Raw genomic sequence first — 17,061 nt, 5'->3', positions numbered from 1 at the left:
GGTTTGTTATCTGTTTGCCTTAGAACTATGACATCCCGAACAACTTAAAGAAATTTGAAGACATTAAAAACATGAAGAGATGGCTCAGTGGTTAAGAGCACTGACTGCTCTTCCAGAATTCCCAGCAATCACAGGGTGGCTCCCAACCATCTATAACATCTATTACCATCTATATACAATAAGGACAATTAGCCATTGGGCAAGAAACTGCCATTGCCTCAACTTTTGACAGTATGCTGTAAAAATTGAACAAACAGGATACAAGGGAAATTGACTTGTGAACTTTGTCAAGGCAGGGTAGGCCAGTCCTTCAAAACTCCTACTTCACAAAAAAGTCTAAGATATTCTGGGCTTAAAGGACAAATTGGGATATTCCAACATTGTAGAGGAACCTTTGTTGACTGTCTAGGTAGTCAGGTGTATCTATCATTTCCATAGTTTTGGAAGTAGTTTGCTCTGCATTTCCTATTTTTTTTTTTTCGAGACAGGGTTTCTCTGTAGCTTTGGAGCCTGTCCTGGCACTAGCTCTTGTAGACCAGGCTGGCCTCGAACTCACAGAGATCCGCCTGCCTCTGCCTCCCAAGTGCTGGGATTAAAGGCGTGCGCCACCACCGCCCAGCCTGCACTTCCTATTTTATCAGGAACTATGTCTTTCTTGAGTCTTTGATGAGACTGAAGACTAGATAGTCATAGTTTTGTACTTTTCTTTGTTACCAAATTAAAAAGCAGAACTCACAAAAGAGATGTAAAGTTTATAAAGGTTGAAAAACATAAAAGCTTAAGTTGTCTAAGAAAATGTTTTAAGGTCTAAAATGATATTTTTGGATGGTAAGACATGTTATGATAGAAAGTGATTTAGGTATAGAACTTTGGACTCACCAAGATGGGATAAATAATAGAATTCTTTATCCAAAGTTGTCAAATATAAATGGACTAGACATTGTGAATGTAATTCTTGTTTGATAATTGTTCTTATTGTATATAGTTTTACTATGTTAGAGTTCAAACCTTTCCTTTTATTTAGACAAAAAGGTGAGGGGGAATGTTGTGGGATATTTGATCACACTGTAAAACCCCAGATTGTGTTTAATAAAATCTAGCAAGAATAATAAAAACACAGGGTCAGATATTGGGGCTCAACCCAAAAATCAGAGAAGCAAAGTAATCAAGCCACTAGAGAAGTCTTACCTCTATCAAGACTGGGCTACTGTAGATTAAACAGACTAAGAAGACTAAGCAGCCTGGGCCTCTCCTCCCATTTTATATTCCCTCTAATGCTAGGATTAAAGGTATTTGACTTCCTAGAACTGGAATTAAAGATGTGAGTCATCACCACCTGGGTTTGTTTCTGCAGTGATCTTGTATAGCCCAGGGTGTCCTTGAACTCACAGAGACCCACATGCCTCTGTCTCCCAAATCCTGGGATTAAAGGTGTGTGCCACCACTGCCTAACCTCTAGTGGTTTAGCTTTGCCCCTCTGATATTCAAGCAAGCTTTATTTATTAAAACATTAATAAAATATCAGTATAAAAGTCAACCTTAGGTTCAGAGGTGGAGCCAGGAACCACTTGACAGAAAAAAAAAAGAGTGGGAGGAAGTCAGAAATAAGGGTAGAGAAACACACAGGAAATAATACAGAGGGACTTCAAGTCTGGTGGCCTTTTTGGTTTGGGATGGTGAAAGGGAAGCTCTCTGAGATGCCAGTAAAGTAGGAAGGTCAGCTGTTTGCTCCTGTGTCTTTCTGAACTAGTAGGTTTTCACCTCAGTGTCTTGACTTCCAAGTCTTTAATGGTAAAAATAATAAGGTTGAGATTTAGTTTAAAAAACAACATTTATGATACCTAAATAACCAATAAGTAAACTCTACATCTTAGCGGCATTTGTTCAAACCATTTTCCCCTGGTTTTCCTCCCTGTCATTGGTTTACAGTTGAATGTCTTTAGAAATGCTGAGTGCTCTGTATCTTTTTTTTAAACGATTTATTTAACTTCATTTTATGCACATTGATGTGAAGGTGTCAGATCTTGTGGAACTGCATCCTCAGACAGTTGTGAGCTGCCATGTGGTTGCTGGGAACTGAACCCAGGTCCTCTGGAAGAGCAGTCAGTGCTCTCAACCGCTGAGCCACCTCTCCAGCCCCCGAGTGCTCTGTATCCTTATACAATTCTCCTTTATTATATAGTCTTCTCCCTAGCCACCTGCTTAAACCTTGATTTCCCTCCAAATGTCTTAACTCTGTCTTCATCCAGCCATTCTCTACAGGGAATGATCTACAATAGCTATACTTTTGATTTTGAGTGACTGAGTTGATTGAGCATCTAGTAAGCAGAAGAACAAATAGCAACCAAGCAGTGGTGGCACAAACCTTTAATCTCAGCACTTGGGAAGCATAGGCAGGTGGATCTCTGAGTTTGAGGCCAACCTGGTCTACTACAGAGCAAGTTGTAGGACAGCTGGGGCAACACAGAGAAACCCTGCCTGAAAAAAAAAAAGGCAATAGCAAATAGCAGATAGTAAAACATCTTCAAATTGGAGTATCCTGATCAGGAGAGCAAACAAAAGTAACAGAATCAGATCAGGCATTTGTGATATCTATTGTGATGTGTAGGGCCCGGGTCTACCCTTGTTCCTGGGGTGCATCTTGAGGACAATTTCTGGTCAGCTAACTAAAGCATTCTGTTTGTTCCTGTGCTCCCCCTGCCCTGCCTGGTGATTAGCTGTAGGGCATTGACTCCATCTGCCTGGGCGGAAATCCTTGTGCAGCAGTTAGGTACTTAAGGATTTCCCCAAGTTTGAATAAACGGCATTCAGCTGATCTCCTTACGAATGACCCAGGTCTCTTTGTGTGTTCTTTCAATCTCCAGGCCCTTGCCCGATTCGCATATGGTACAGTGGCGTGCGAACTGTACCGAGGGTGTAACACAGAAATCGGGTGTTACAATGATGACGAGGGAAGCCCTCCTGGAATAGTGTACTGGAGTTTTCATGGTTGAGAGATTTCCAGGCTGAGGGTTCTCTACACAGACAAGCTTTCTGGTCTCTGGTTCTTATTGCTGGCATTTTTAGATCATGTTGAACAACAGTTACATCTTCTGGAAAATCTTTGCCCTCTAGCTGTTCTCAAGAGTGCACTGTTTTAATACCCTTGGCTGCTTGCTCTTCTCCTTTATACTTGGTACAGTGCCAGGGGTCCAGGCTGACCCAGGAAGGGGAGTCTTGAGAATACTTAGGATAAGCATGATGGGGTCACGGATGAGGGACTCTCTATTCCCAACCACTTTTTCTTTTGTTTTTGAGTCTGATCTTACTATGGTAGTCCTGGCTGGCCTAGAACCAAGCTGCCCTAAAGTTCACAGAACTCCACCTGTCTCATCCTTTTAAATGCTTGGATTAAAAGGGTGTACCACCCAGCCCAGCCACGACAATGTACCTATATGATTTACACAATTTTATCACTTCCATATTAATCTTCCTAGTGTCTGTTTCTTTAATCTGTTCTTGTTCAGCACGAGGCTTGCCTGAGCTTTCTTAACTCGGTTATACCCTGTGATAGCAACCTATGACATCACTAACCACTGGAAAATTGTGATTGCCCAAATCTTAGCACTGGTGTTGATCAAGAACTAATGATGGGGGCCTTGAAACACATGGTAGCACACTCCTCTACTCCAGCACTCGTGAGGCAGCGGCAGGTGGGTCTCTGTGAGTTCTAGGCCAGTCTGATCTATACAGCAAGTCTACATAGCAACTATCAATTCTTAATCACCATGAAGCTAAGCTTTGGGAACCATATTTTACCATGTCTTAGTCAATGTTCTGTTGCTGTGAAGAGACACCATGACCATGACAGCTCTCGTAAAAGAAAGCATTTCCATGAGGCTTGCTTACAGTTTCGAGGTTTAGTGCATTCTCGTCATGGTAGGGAGCATGGCAGCATGCAGGCAGAGAAGGTACTGGAGAGGTAGCTGAGAGTTCTACATCCAGAACCACAGGCAGCAGAAAGGCAATGGGCCTGGCTTGGGCTTCTGAAACTTCAAAGCCTGCATCCACTGACACACATCTTCCACTCTGGCCACACCTCTTAATCCTTCTCAAGTAATACTATTCCATGAAGACTAACCATTCAATTATGTGAGTCTATGGGGGCCATTGTTATTTAAACCACCACATAAACAACTCTTTTTTAATTTATTTATTTATTAAGGATTTCTGCCTCCTCCCCGCAACCGCTTCCCATTTCCCTCCCCCTCCCCCAATCAAGTCCCCCTCCCTCATCTGCTCAAAGAGCAATCAGGGTTCCCTGACCTGTGGGAAGCCCAAGGACTGCCCACCTCTATCCAGGTATCGTAAGGTGAGCATCCAAACTGCCTAGGCTCCTACAAAGCCAGTACGTGCAGTAGGATCAAAAACCCACTGCGATTGTTCTTGAGTTCTCAGTATTCCTCATTGTCCGCTATGTTCAGCTAGTCCATGTTCCTAGAGAAGCTAAATAAGAAGGTGAATCCAAAGACAAACACATAGGCATCCTCATGAATATTAATCTTCATCAGGCGATGAAAGGAGACAGAGACAGAGACCCACATGGGAGCACCGGACAGAAATCTCAAGGTCCAAATCAGGAGCAGAAGGAGACGGAGCACGAGCAAGGAACTCAGGACCACAAGGGGTGCACCCACACACTGAGACAATGGGGATGTTCTATCGGGAACTCACCAAGGCCAGCTGGCCTAGGTCTGAAAAAGCAAGGGATAAAACAACTCTTTAAGATTTTATTTTTCCCGGGCGGTGGTGGTGCACGCCTTTAATCCCAGCACTTGGGAGACAGAGGCAGGAGGATCTTTGTGAGTTCGAGACCATCCTGGTCTACAGAGCTAGTTCCAGGACAGGCTCCAAAGCCACAGAGAAACCCTGTCTCGAAAAAACCAAAAAAAGAAAAATTTTGCTGGGATTTTGATGTGCATTGTGTTGAATCTGGAGATTTTTTTAAAATAGTGAGTAAAAAAAAAAAGAATAATTACTGAAATGAGCATGCTGTTGAAGTGACATCTATGACTGATGACCTTCAAGGTATAAAACTGGACCTTAAGATTATTAGAAAAATGAAGAACTTTGTGTTTCATTTATGGTAAATATACATTACATTATTGAAAAATTTGAGAAAGTATATCAAAAAGTTTTGAAATAATTTGGTAATTCTTGGTTAATTGTTCACTCAGTTTATTACTCTGATCACTGGCTGATTCTATAAACATTTATAGCTACTATTTAATTTACCTCTTGCTAATAATATAGTGTATTAAACTTACAATTAGGGTTTATGGGGAACTTAGGCTTATTCCATGAGCCAATGATTTTCATCAGATCATTAAGAGCAACTGAATGAGAATGATGGAAAGGGAGCAAGAAGGCATTAAATTTTGTGATTATTTTCTGTGTTGTGTATGGACATGTTCATGTGGGTGTGTACACTTGGGCACACAGGCTCATGTGTGTTTGAGTGTGTTTGTGTTTGTATATAGGTTAGAGGTCAATGTAGATATCTTCCTCAATCACTTCCCACCTTCTTGGGGGTGGGGTGGGAATTCTCCTCTGCCTCCCCAAAACTGGGATTACAAGCCTGAGTAACTGCCTGGTTCTTTTTGTCTGGGTATGGAGGATCTGAACTCAAGGCCTCAGGCTTGCCTTGCAGGTACTTTATTACCTGGGCCATCTTCCCAGAGCTCAACTATCTCATATTTTGGGGCCATCAGATGACTCCTCTTTTAAAGGGGCTTGCCTTACAAAACCAAAGCCTGCAACTGGTGCCCGGATGCCACAGAGGAAGGAAACAACTGATTCCTAAAAGTTGTCCTCTGACCTGAACTCATGCAGACGTAGCTTGCATATGTACGCAAAATAATAAAGAAGACAAAATATACATAAAAAGTTAACTTTAAAAACTCTATTTCTGGGTGTGGTGTTGCATGCCTTTAGTCCCAGCACTAGGGAGGCAGAGGCAGGCAGATCTCTGAGTCTGAGGCCAGCCTGGTCTATAGAGCAAGGTCCAGGATAACCAAGGCTACACAGAGAAACCCTGTGTAGAAAAAACAAAAAGTAAACAAATAAACAGGAATCCACTCGCAGTCTTCTGGGCAGGGAAAACGGGTATTTCATCTCCTCTATTGAGAAGAAGCCCTTCTGTGCTCAACATTCCTGGTTTTCCTAGTGATCTGTGGGTACAAGGACCTTTGTGTCCCCAACAATTAAGTACGAACAGTTCATTGTACATCCAGTCCCACTGTGTTCCCCTAACTTTTTCATTGTTTTGAATGGAAATCCACCTGCACTTGCTGATTTGATGACCCTCCATCCCTCCCTCCCTCCCTCCCTCCATCCCAGCTCCCACCCTGAATGCTATTGTTTACTGCACTAGGTCTCTGCATTTGTTTGTTCTGATTCCTAATACTTGTCCTTTGCAGCTCATGTATTTTACCTTGCATCCTGTTTTCAGGGTTTCTCTTTAATGTCACATATGTTAGGATCTTACCACTTACATTTTTGTTACATTTATTTTTGTGCGAGAGACTGTGTATGGTGGCCACAGGACCAGTTTGTGCAAGTTGGTTCTCTCTTTCTACTCTGTGGGTCTCGGGGATGGAAGGAAGGCAGCCAGAATGGGTTGTAAGTACCTTTCCTGCTGAGTTACCTTGCCAGCTCACAGTTTAATTCCTTTTAAAGGCAGAACAATATTCCTGCATGTTCACATCCACATTTTCTCTCTCCATGCCCCTGTTAATGGACATTTGGTTTGCTTCTATTCTTTGCTCCGGAGACTGAGAGTGCTGTGCTGTGAACTCTGATGGAGAAGGATCCACTTGAGTCCTTGCTTTTGTTTCTTTGGTACAGTGAGACTGTCCTTATAACAAATGTGCTTAGGACACATGAAGTCCTGGGTTCTAGTCCCAGCCGAAGCAAAACAAAACGAAGCAATCCAGATCACAAAGCAGATCACAAAACAGTGGGTACATGTGTAAGTGGGAAAGCGAAGGGCTGGGGACATGGTTCAGGGCGTAAACATGGAAGGAGAGACCTCTCTAAAGCATTGTCTTCTAACTTCTACACACACACCTTGGCATGCACCCACTCACACTTATGGACACCCATCACAGACACACACTAACTCGATAATAAAACTTACTTTCTAAAAAAGTGAGTATTTCTGGCACATGCCTTGGATAAGGCAGGGGCTGGGGGAGACAGATGTCTGTGACTCAAGTCAGCCTGCTACACACAGAGAGTTCCAGGTCCGCCAGGATGACACAGTGAGATGTGGTCAGAAACAAACTAACAGAGTATTCGGTGTAAAGTAAGAAATCACCAAAAGAAAAAAATTCGAACAGGATTTCTCTGTTACTGAGGCTAGTCTTCAGGTTGTGGGTTTGCAGGATTGCCAGGAGGCCTGGAGAACTGTGTACAAGATCCCTTGGTGGGTAGGCAAGATTGTCACACCTATGGTTCGCATCCGAGTCACGGCACCAAAAAAAAACAAAAAAAAACAAAAAAAAAAGATTGTCACACCTGTAGTTTCAACCCTCAGGCAGTGGCAGGTGGCTCTCTGTGGGTTCAAGGCCAGCCTGGTCTACTTGGGTAGTTCCAGGACAACCCTGGCAATTTAATAGAGTGAGCCTGTCTTTAAAAAAATTCATTGGTGAGTTCAGCTGTGGCAGCCACTCAGAAGAAGGCAGTGTTATCTGCTCCTACAAAGAAGAGGTGGAACTGTCCAAGGACCAGCCTACCTGTGACACTGCCTTAGGCTACTTTGCTGAGTCCCCAGGGCCACCTGACTGCTTTTCTTCCTTGGATTTCCTCTGGGGAGAGTGTGACCTAATTAATAAAAAATTTATAGAGCTCACATTACTTAAAAAAAAAAAGCCCGGCGGTAGTGGAGCAGGCCTTTAATCCCAGCAGAGGCAGAGGCAGAGACAGAGACAGAGGCAGGTGTATCTGTGAGTTCAAGGCCAGCCTGGTCCAGGACAGGCTCCAAAGCTGCAGAGAAACACTGTTTCTAAAAACAAAAACAAAATCTACGGTGTGGTATCGTTAACAGCTAAATTCATGCCTCAGACCCAGTCGAACATGCTGACATTTCTAGGCACGCCTTGTGTTCTCACTATTACTGGGTAGTTTTATACCCATAATCCCAGTGCTGAAGAGGTGGAGATGAAGGATCTCCTAATTCAAGACCTGATTGCAACATATTTTCAATTGGTTCAACAAAGATTACTCTGAAATGGTTTATTAATATGAGCACATACACAAACAGATGGCGTGATTGGAAACAGCAAACGCTGAGAACTGTTCTTCTAGGTGGTGAATAGCAGGTGATGGCCACTGTCCTATCAACTTTTCCCTATGCATTAAAATGAGCACAAGAAGCAGGGTGTGGTGGAGTGCACCTGGAATTCCAGAACTGCGGAGGCTGAGGCGGGCAGATCCTTGTAAGTTCTAGGTCTAAATAGAGAGGTTCCTCGGTCTAAATAGGGAGTTCCAGATCTGCATATGCTACACACATTGAGGCTCTGTCTCAAAAAAAAAAAAAAAAGAAGAGAAAAGGAAAAAGAAAAGAAAAAGAAGAATCGTACAATAATATACAGGAAGACATCATCCAGGGCAGGTTGTTGTAGGCCCTTCTGCGCATGCTCACATGAACTACCCGCGTTCGTCCCCGCCCCCTAGTGTACGCAAGCGCAGGACGCAGGCGCGCAGTCAGAAAACACGAGATTCTTAGCTGAGGGACTCGGTGCGGGTCTGAGGTGCGGATCTGTGGAAGGATGGAGTCACTGAAGGTGGAAAAGTTCACGACCGCCGACCGGGGAAATGGGCTGCGTGCAGTGGCCCCACTGCGCCCCGGGGAGCTGCTCTTCCGCTCCGATCCCTTGGCGTACACTGTGTGCAAGGGGAGTCGTGGCGTCGTCTGCGATCGCTGTCTCCTGGGGTACGTACGGAGGGGTGTGTGGGTCTGGACCTCTCGGGGTCGTCTCTGTGGGATACGTACAGCACCGCAGGCTGCTGCAGGATTTGCGGGGAGCCAGTGGTGCAGATGGAGGAGAAGCGTTGGGCAGTAGATAATTTTGCTGGGGAATAAAACATCTATACTTTGTGCAATGAGCTTCATCGGTTGTGGAAATCAGAAGTGGCAGGGGTGGGTGGGAGCGGGAAGGAACGAGCAGGGGTGTGTACGTCAGGTTCAGAATTGAGGCCTCACCTGATCAGTCTTGCGGGAGGAGGGAGAAGCCTGCTGTTTAGGGTGCACTTTGATGGTCCTAGTTTTGTGTGGCTGAGACATAGGAGGATGAATGAGACATCCTTAAAGAGCCGGTCAAATGAGAATTACAGTGTGTAACAAAAGAGCAGAATACATATCCTCTTAGCGTAAGTTACGGAGGGTTTGCTGTGTGCTTCGCCGTGTAGTGGCTACAAGGACAAACGTAATGCACCACCTATGTGTAGATGCAACAGTTTATGTGACAGTGTTTTGCAAGTCTGGAAGCATAGTGTCAATGTAAGGTGATTTACTGTTTATAGAATTGTATAACATACATGTGTGTCCATAGGCTTTGTAGTTTGTCAGCACAAGCCGGCTTCCCTCTTTGCACTGGGGGTAAGGACTCAGATAGGTAGGTTGACTTTCTATGTGACCACTACTCCTTCAGGCCCATCAGTCTGTGGTTGGAGTAGGTAGAGGTGGGGAAGTCTAGCCTCACCATTCATTCCACAATACGGCTCTCCCCGCTCCCCCACCGTTTCTCTGTGTAGACCTGGCTGTCCTTGAACTCACTCTGTAGGCCAGGCTGGCTACCTGCCTCAGCCTCCTAAAGCCAACGGCCATCACTGCCGGCTTCTACAATATTCTTGTTTGGTTTACATTTGAGGACTTTGGTTTGCGTTTTAAAATTAGCAGGTAATAATAATCTTATTTGTTATTTTCTGGAGTAATGATAGCAATGACACACACAGGCGCATGCACAGACACGATTTGTTGAGGAGGGCAGCTTGAAGGCCGTGTACTTAATTCATTCCTTTCAAACTTGGCCTCAGACGCATGCGCCTCTTCTCACAGACTTGAGAAAGCGGGACTCTTCATTCTGCTACACACTTTGGAGTGTATTCAGAATGTGGGTGCACTGCACTCTGCAGCAGAGGGCTTGCTGCCTCAGTCCCGTAACAAGTGGTGAAGACAGTGGAGGCCTCCTCGGAGACACTGACTGCTGTGCTTCAGTGGGTGGAACAGAATAATTGGATCATAAACGGTGACAAATTAGTAGTGGAATTACTAGAGATGGCATTTAAAAAATGTAGTGACTTATTTATTTTTATTTTATGTGCATTGCTGTTTGCCTGCACATCTGTACAGTATATCTGTGTGAGGGTGTCATATCTCCTGGAACTGGAGTTACAGACAGTTATGACCTTCCGTGTGGGTGTTGGGAATTGACCCTGGGTCCTCTGGAAGAGCAGTCAGTGCTCTTAATTGCTGAGCCATCTTTTCAACCTGAGATATTTTTTAAAATTTTTTTATGTGAATTCATATTTTGCTTGCTTGTATGTTTATGTGAGAGTGTTGGACCCCCTGAAACTGGAGTTACAGACAGTTGTGAGCTGCCGTGTGGGTGCTGGGAATTGAACCTGGGTCCTCTGGTAGAGTGGCCAGTGCTTCTAGCCTCTGAGATCCCTTCAGCCCATGAGATGTTCTTTTAAAATTTGAAGTTTATTGATATTTTTCAATTGTATGCAGTATTGGATTTTACTATGACATCTTTGTACACGCATATCATTGTTCTCAGAGCTGGTCTTGAGTCGTAAACTACAAGGAACTGCCCATTTTCCAGAATAAAGTCGTGAGCCTTTTATGGGTAACAGTGCCTCTTGGTTTACCAAACTTCATCATTTTGCCTTTTTTTTTTTTTTTTTGAGAACCATGGTGATTTAATGACCAAAAGAATTTCTTGAAATGCTATGGGGGACCTGAAGGTTGGCAGAAACCAAGTCAGAACTGCACAGCCATGATTGGGCCAGAGTCTGGGCAGTACCGCTTCTGGTGCAGGTCAGTCAGTGGATTGTGCAGCACACTTCACTAGTACCGCGGACAAGGGACCCTGCTGCTGCTTTTTGGGAAAATAATTATTGTTAGCGATTTGCTGTCTTTGTTGGATTAGCTGAGCTCCGGCCTGCTATGGAATATTACTTTATCTAGACAAAGATGTGTTACATTTATTTATGCTGCATTTGTTAAAGATGTAAAGATGTGTTGCTTGGCCGGCCTAAGGCACTTGACTGGTCTAATAAAAAGCTGAATGGCCAGTAGCTGTGTGGGACTAGTGGGCAGAGGGAGTAAGTAGGAGGAGGGAAGAGAGAAGAGAATGAGGGAGGAGAGAGAGAGATATGCCTGTGGCAGCCACCAGCCAACCTTACACAGAGTAGAATATACAGTGTGAAAGAAAGGTCAAAAACTCTGAGTCAAAACGTAGATGAAGAGAAATAGGTTAAAGTAAGTTATAAGAGTTAGTGAAACAAGCATAAGATAAGGCCTAACATTCATAACTAATAGTAAGTCTCCATGTCATGATTTGGGAACTGGTTTGTGGACCCAAAGAAAGCCTGCTGTGTAGGCCACTGCTTGTGCCTTAGCTAACAGAAAAGTTGAGAAAGTATATTGATCTTGGGTAAAAGATAGGAGGCAGACCAGCCTGGTCTACAAGAGCTAGTTTCAGAGTTCCAGGACAGGCTCCAAAACTACAGAAAAACCCTGTCTCAAATAACAACAACAAAAACAAAACAAAACCAAACAAACAAAAAGATAGGCAGCCTGTATTCAGTGTTATAAACAAATGATGTGTCCTTCTTGCTGGTTAGTAGATACTTGCTCATCAATTCTTTATAAAAACAATTGATGTGTGCTTACTTTGGGTTGCCAGGTGATATGTATACTATAATTCATTTGTGTTATAGCAGGCTTTTCGGGGAACACGCTCATTTCTGTGGTTGCCTAAAGAATCATCGCAGCCTGAAAATCTAGTTAGTGGAATGCTGGTACATCCATAATGAGGTTTGCCATCACTACCAAATGCCCGCCGCTGTAGGATAAATTTCTGTGTTCCTCTCTTTGTACGGGAAGCCATTTATTTATTTATTTATTTATTTATTTATCCACCCACCATCACTTGTAAAAACTCTTAAGAAGAAGATATGTTGTTAAGTTTCCATAGCCCTAATGCAGAGAATACATAAACTCTTATTTTGTAACATGAGTGTCTGGTAGAATTATTTTGCAAAATCTTTTTTTTTTCTTGTTTTTTTGAAACAGTGCCTCTCTCTATAGCCCTGGCTGCCCTGGAAATCACTATGAGGACCAGGCTGGCCTCAAACTCACATTGATTGGACTGCCTCTGCCTCCCTAGTGCTGGGATTAAAGGCATGCTATCACGCCTGGTAAACCTTGCTGTCTTTTATTTGACTTATTACACAATTACATAATAAAACATGGACTTTGTAACATTAAGGGGGAGTGGATAAAAATAGAACAAAGGAACAATTTTATAATTACTTCATTAATGTTCAGAAATGATTGTTAAAAGGTCCTGTTTGCTTTCTGTTTGCTTTTTTTGCATTTAATTAGTGCTTTGATTAGTATATATTTACCTATTTATTTGTTCATTTGTTTTTATTTTTAGACAGGATTTCTTATAGCTCAGGATGTCTTGCTATTAGCAATGTAGCTGAGGATGACCTTGGACTCCTGATCTTGTGTCTATCTTCCAAGTGCTGGGATTATAGGCATGTACCAGTGTGTATGGCTTTCATGTAGTGAGTGGAAAAGACAACGAAGAGGCTGAGGTTATAGCTCTGCGGTAGAGTGATTGCCTAGCAACGGGAAAGAAACAGATGAAATTGTGAATCACTGCAGCTGCGAGTTGAAATCATTCATACTGTTTTTTTTTCCTCTGCTGTGGCACACAGTTTTAGCTTGCTGCTGATACAAAAGATGGATGGAAGAATGAATTGTGTTTACTTTCAGTTTGTTTTGGTTAAATGCAGAATGTGAAATTTCACTTTAGGGTCTGGAGAAATAGTTCAGAGGCTAAGTAAGGGCACTTCCTGCTCTTCCAGAGGACCTGGCTTTGATCCCCAGTGTCAGTGGCTCACAATCACTTGTGATTCCAGCTGCAGGGGATCTGATTCCCTCTTCTGCTCTCTGCAGGTGTCTGTGTACACATGGCACACACACATTGCACACATACACACATGGTACATACACATGGCACACAAACACATGGCACACATACACACTTGGCACACATAATAAACACATGGCACACATACACACATGGCATACATACACACATGGTACACATACACACATGGCATACATATACACATGGCATACATACACACATGGCACACATACACACATGGTACATACACATGGTACACATGAACACATGGCACACATACACACAGCACAATACACACATGGCATACATACATACATGGTAATACATACATGGCACACATACACACAGCACACATACACACATGGTACATACACACGGCACACATAAACACATGGCACACATACACGTATACACATAGATGAAAATATAAAAGTAAATCTCCAGATAGCACTGCTGTAATCACTTGTTTTTCTAGGTCTTCTTACCCAGGTACTGACTGAAGTCTAACCTTTCTACTTTAGCACACACGGATGCTATTGTTTATGCTGTCAAGGACAGTATTTTGGGGATAGTATAGAAGGGACCAGGTTGCCATCAGCTTCCACATCAGTACTGTCTGCAGACAAACACTCACTGTTCCTTCTGTAGGTTCGGAGCTTCGTGCCTGCCAGGAGGGAAGAAGATGACTTGGAAGTGGGGAGGTCTTCCTTTTCTGCCTTTGTGGACTGTGGAGAGAAGTGGGCAGATGTAGGGTAAACACATTCTGGGAGTTACAAGCTCCCGCTGTTCTTGTCTGGCCAACGTTGTGTGCTGGTGGTGGGCGTTGAATGGACGGAGGGACAGGTAATAATAGACAGCAGTGGGTGTTTGTCTCTACTCCTCTTTGTTTGGGATCTCTTTGTAGTGCTGGGATGGAGCCTAGGGCTTTACACAGAGTAGGCAAGTACTCTGTCACCAAGCCACGCCCCCAGCCCTGCTGTTTAGAGTCAGGAGAAGAGATAGGCAGCTGGCCAGAGCCCACAGTGGCAGAAGGAAGTGGCTATGAGGGGAACCTGTGGGGCAAGGGATTCTGAAATCTGTCTTACCTCGAGGTAGATGGGGGAGGTTAGTACCCAGCGAAGAGTAGGACTCATGACAGAGGACTGTGTGATTTTGACTCTGAAGTCAGGACTGTGGACACCAGGGATGAGCACAGTGAGGTCCCCAAAGATGAGATGCCTGCTCCTGGCAGAACAGAGCACTGAGGATGCAGAAAGACACCAGCATCTCAGGTGTTGCTACACTGTATCCAGGGTGTATAGGAAGATCTTGGAGGACAAACCTCTTCAAAGCAGCCACTCAGAGTGGTCATGGTAAGGAGTTAGGCTCAAAATCTGAACGTTAGTTGGAAAAAACTGAGATGTTGTTTGATACATTTAATTTTTTCCTGGCTGTTAGCTGGGTGGTGGCGGTGCACGCCTTTAATCCCAGCACTCAGGAGGCAGAGGCAGGTGGATCTCTGTGAGTTTGAGGTCAGCCTGGTCTAGAAGCTCTAGTTCCAGAACAGGCTCCAAAGCTACAGAGAAACCCTGTCTCGAGAAACCAGGAAAAAAAAAATTTCTGGCTGTTTATTAGAGTAGATATTTCGGAAACAGATGCGTTACAGAACAAAGCACACCATATTCAGGAGATAGGTTAGGGTCTTGGAGAAGGCGTGGTGGCCGCATTTGAGCTGAAATGTGCATTTAGGCTGTTATGGCAGTGCAGGAGCATGGGGCAGTAAGATGGTGAAGTCTGTCCTGACTGGGGACTGGAGGACACAGACTGGAGACAAGGGGAGATGGCTTCATGTCTTATGCCGAGAAGAGGTCCTGGAGAAGGCGACAGTAGTGATTGAAAGGTAAGAGGCAAAGTCAGACATAGTGACACGCCTTTAATCCCAGCATTCGGGACGCAGAGGTAGGCAGATTTCGGAGTTCGAGGCCAGTCTGGTCTGTGTAGCGCATTCCAAGCCAGTCAGGGTTACTTAGTGAGACTCCATTTCAAAGACAAACAAGCTACAACATTGAAGCGGGCATGACTTTTGGTGCCGGAGAGACGGCTCAGTGGTTAAGAGTGCTGGTTATTTTTCCAGAGAACCCAGGTTTGATTCCCAGCACCACATGGTGGCTCACACTGTCTGTAACTCCCGTCCCAGGGAATCCAATACCATTCTCTGGCTTCTACAGGTACAAGGTATGTGCCGTGAAGCACAAACAGACACACAGACAATCCGCCTTCATACATACGAAAGAAATAAAATACATTTTAAAAAACTAAATAAGAATGTGTGAGACAACTAAGAGGGTGGTTGCTAAGTGACTCAGGCTTAGAGGTTTGAAATAGTTTTCTAGGAGAGAAGAGGAATTTGCCTCCTGAAGTGTGAGCTTGGTGTCCATCGTTGTACGATCACTAAAAACTTGTTTGCATTTGACCTCTGAACACTTAAAGCATTGCTTTTGCCTGTCTCAGTAGCCAGCGGCTTGGCTGTTAGCATTGCATTGACCTAGGATTGCTGGGTGAGCGTGGATGGCAGAGGAAGAGGAAGAACCTGGGATTGTAAGGAAGGGCAGATGTGACAGTTGGATCTCAGCCTCTAAGCTAGGAAATGCGGTCGTAAACAAAGCCTTGGGTTGTGAATGTGACGACATTACATGGTTAAAGGTGTTTTTGTCATGTAGGACAGGGTCTTAGGCCACCCAGACTGGCCTGAACTCACTGTGTAGCAGAGACAGGCAGTGAACTTCCGGTCCTCTTGACTCTACTTCCTGAGTGCTGGAATTTATAGGCATATGCCTGGCTAAAGGCCTTTAATTTATTTTTTTCCCACTTATTTCTCTCTCTCTCTCTCTCTTTCTGTGTGTGTGTGCGCGCGCATGTTTATGGTTGTACATGCACATGTGCATGCGTGGATGCCAGAAGACAGCTTTGAGTGCACTGCTTCAGACACCGCCCACATTTATCTGTTTAAAAACAGGGTCTCTTACTGTCCTGGGACTCACCAAGTAGACTAGGCTCCCAGGGATTGAATTCAGCTCTATACTTGTGTGGCAAGTTGACCAATTGAGCTACTCAGTTCAGGCCGCTCTGGAACTCCAAATGTAACTAGGCTGACCTTGAACTCAAAGAAGACCTGCCTCAGGTTTCCCCAGTGTAGGCCACAGTATCCTGCTGTTTTCAGTTTTTATTTCTTAGTTACTGTTCTATTGCTGTGAAGAGACACCATGACCAAGGCAGCTCATAAAAGGAAGCATTTAATTGGGGGCTTGCTTATAGTTTCAGGGGGTTATTCTATTATCATGGCAAGAAACAGACAGGCATGGCAACTGGAGCAGGAGCAGAGAGAGAGAGAGAGAGAGAGAGAGAGAGAGAGAGAGAGAGAGAAGAAACCTCAAAGCCCTTCCCTAGCGGCACACCTACATAAGCAAGGCCACACCTCCCAGTCCTCCACAATCAATTCAGCAACCTGGGACTAAGCGTGCAAATATGCAAATATTTGAGGCCTGTGGTGGGAGGGTATTCTCATTCAAACCACACACTTTCTCTTTTGTCACCTCCCCTCCCCCAGACAGAGTTTCTCTTTTTTTTACAGGCTAGAACTATAGAGCTGCTTTGAAATCAGGGCTTGGACATTCCTGACGGGTTTACCTGAGGGTCAGGAACCTGGAGTGAATGAGGTAGAGACAGATAATTAGGCGGGTTGGAAAAGGACGCTGTGGACATGACTTCCCCTTTGTAGGTAGGAGTTATAATTCCTTTTGTTTTCCTTGTTTTCTTTTGCAAGGAGGTTTGGGGAAAAGGCCGTGTGGCTGAGCTCTGAGCCTGAAAACCT

The 17,061-nt window shown here is 44.2% G+C and overlaps 1 protein-coding gene across 1 annotated transcript in view; it reads left to right on the top strand.

The window, feature by feature from the left end:
* Positions 1–8,743: 8,743 nt before the first annotated feature.
* Positions 8,744–17,061, top strand: part of Smyd3 (SET and MYND domain containing 3) — a 562,325-nt gene continuing 554,007 nt past the window's right edge. The window contains exon 1 of the mRNA XM_041635444.1: positions 8,744–8,974. Within this exon, the coding sequence (XP_041491378.1) occupies positions 8,811–8,974 (164 nt within the window). The 5' untranslated portion in view covers positions 8,744–8,810. The remainder of the gene's footprint in view (positions 8,975–17,061) is intronic.

This window comes from Microtus oregoni, unplaced genomic scaffold, assembly GCF_018167655.1.
Source record: "Microtus oregoni isolate MIOR12 unplaced genomic scaffold, Mior012 000047F_ref0000412, whole genome shotgun sequence".
Classification (NCBI taxonomy): Eukaryota; Metazoa; Chordata; class Mammalia; order Rodentia; family Cricetidae; genus Microtus; species Microtus oregoni.
This window is presented reverse-complemented; position numbering and strand designations above follow the sequence as displayed.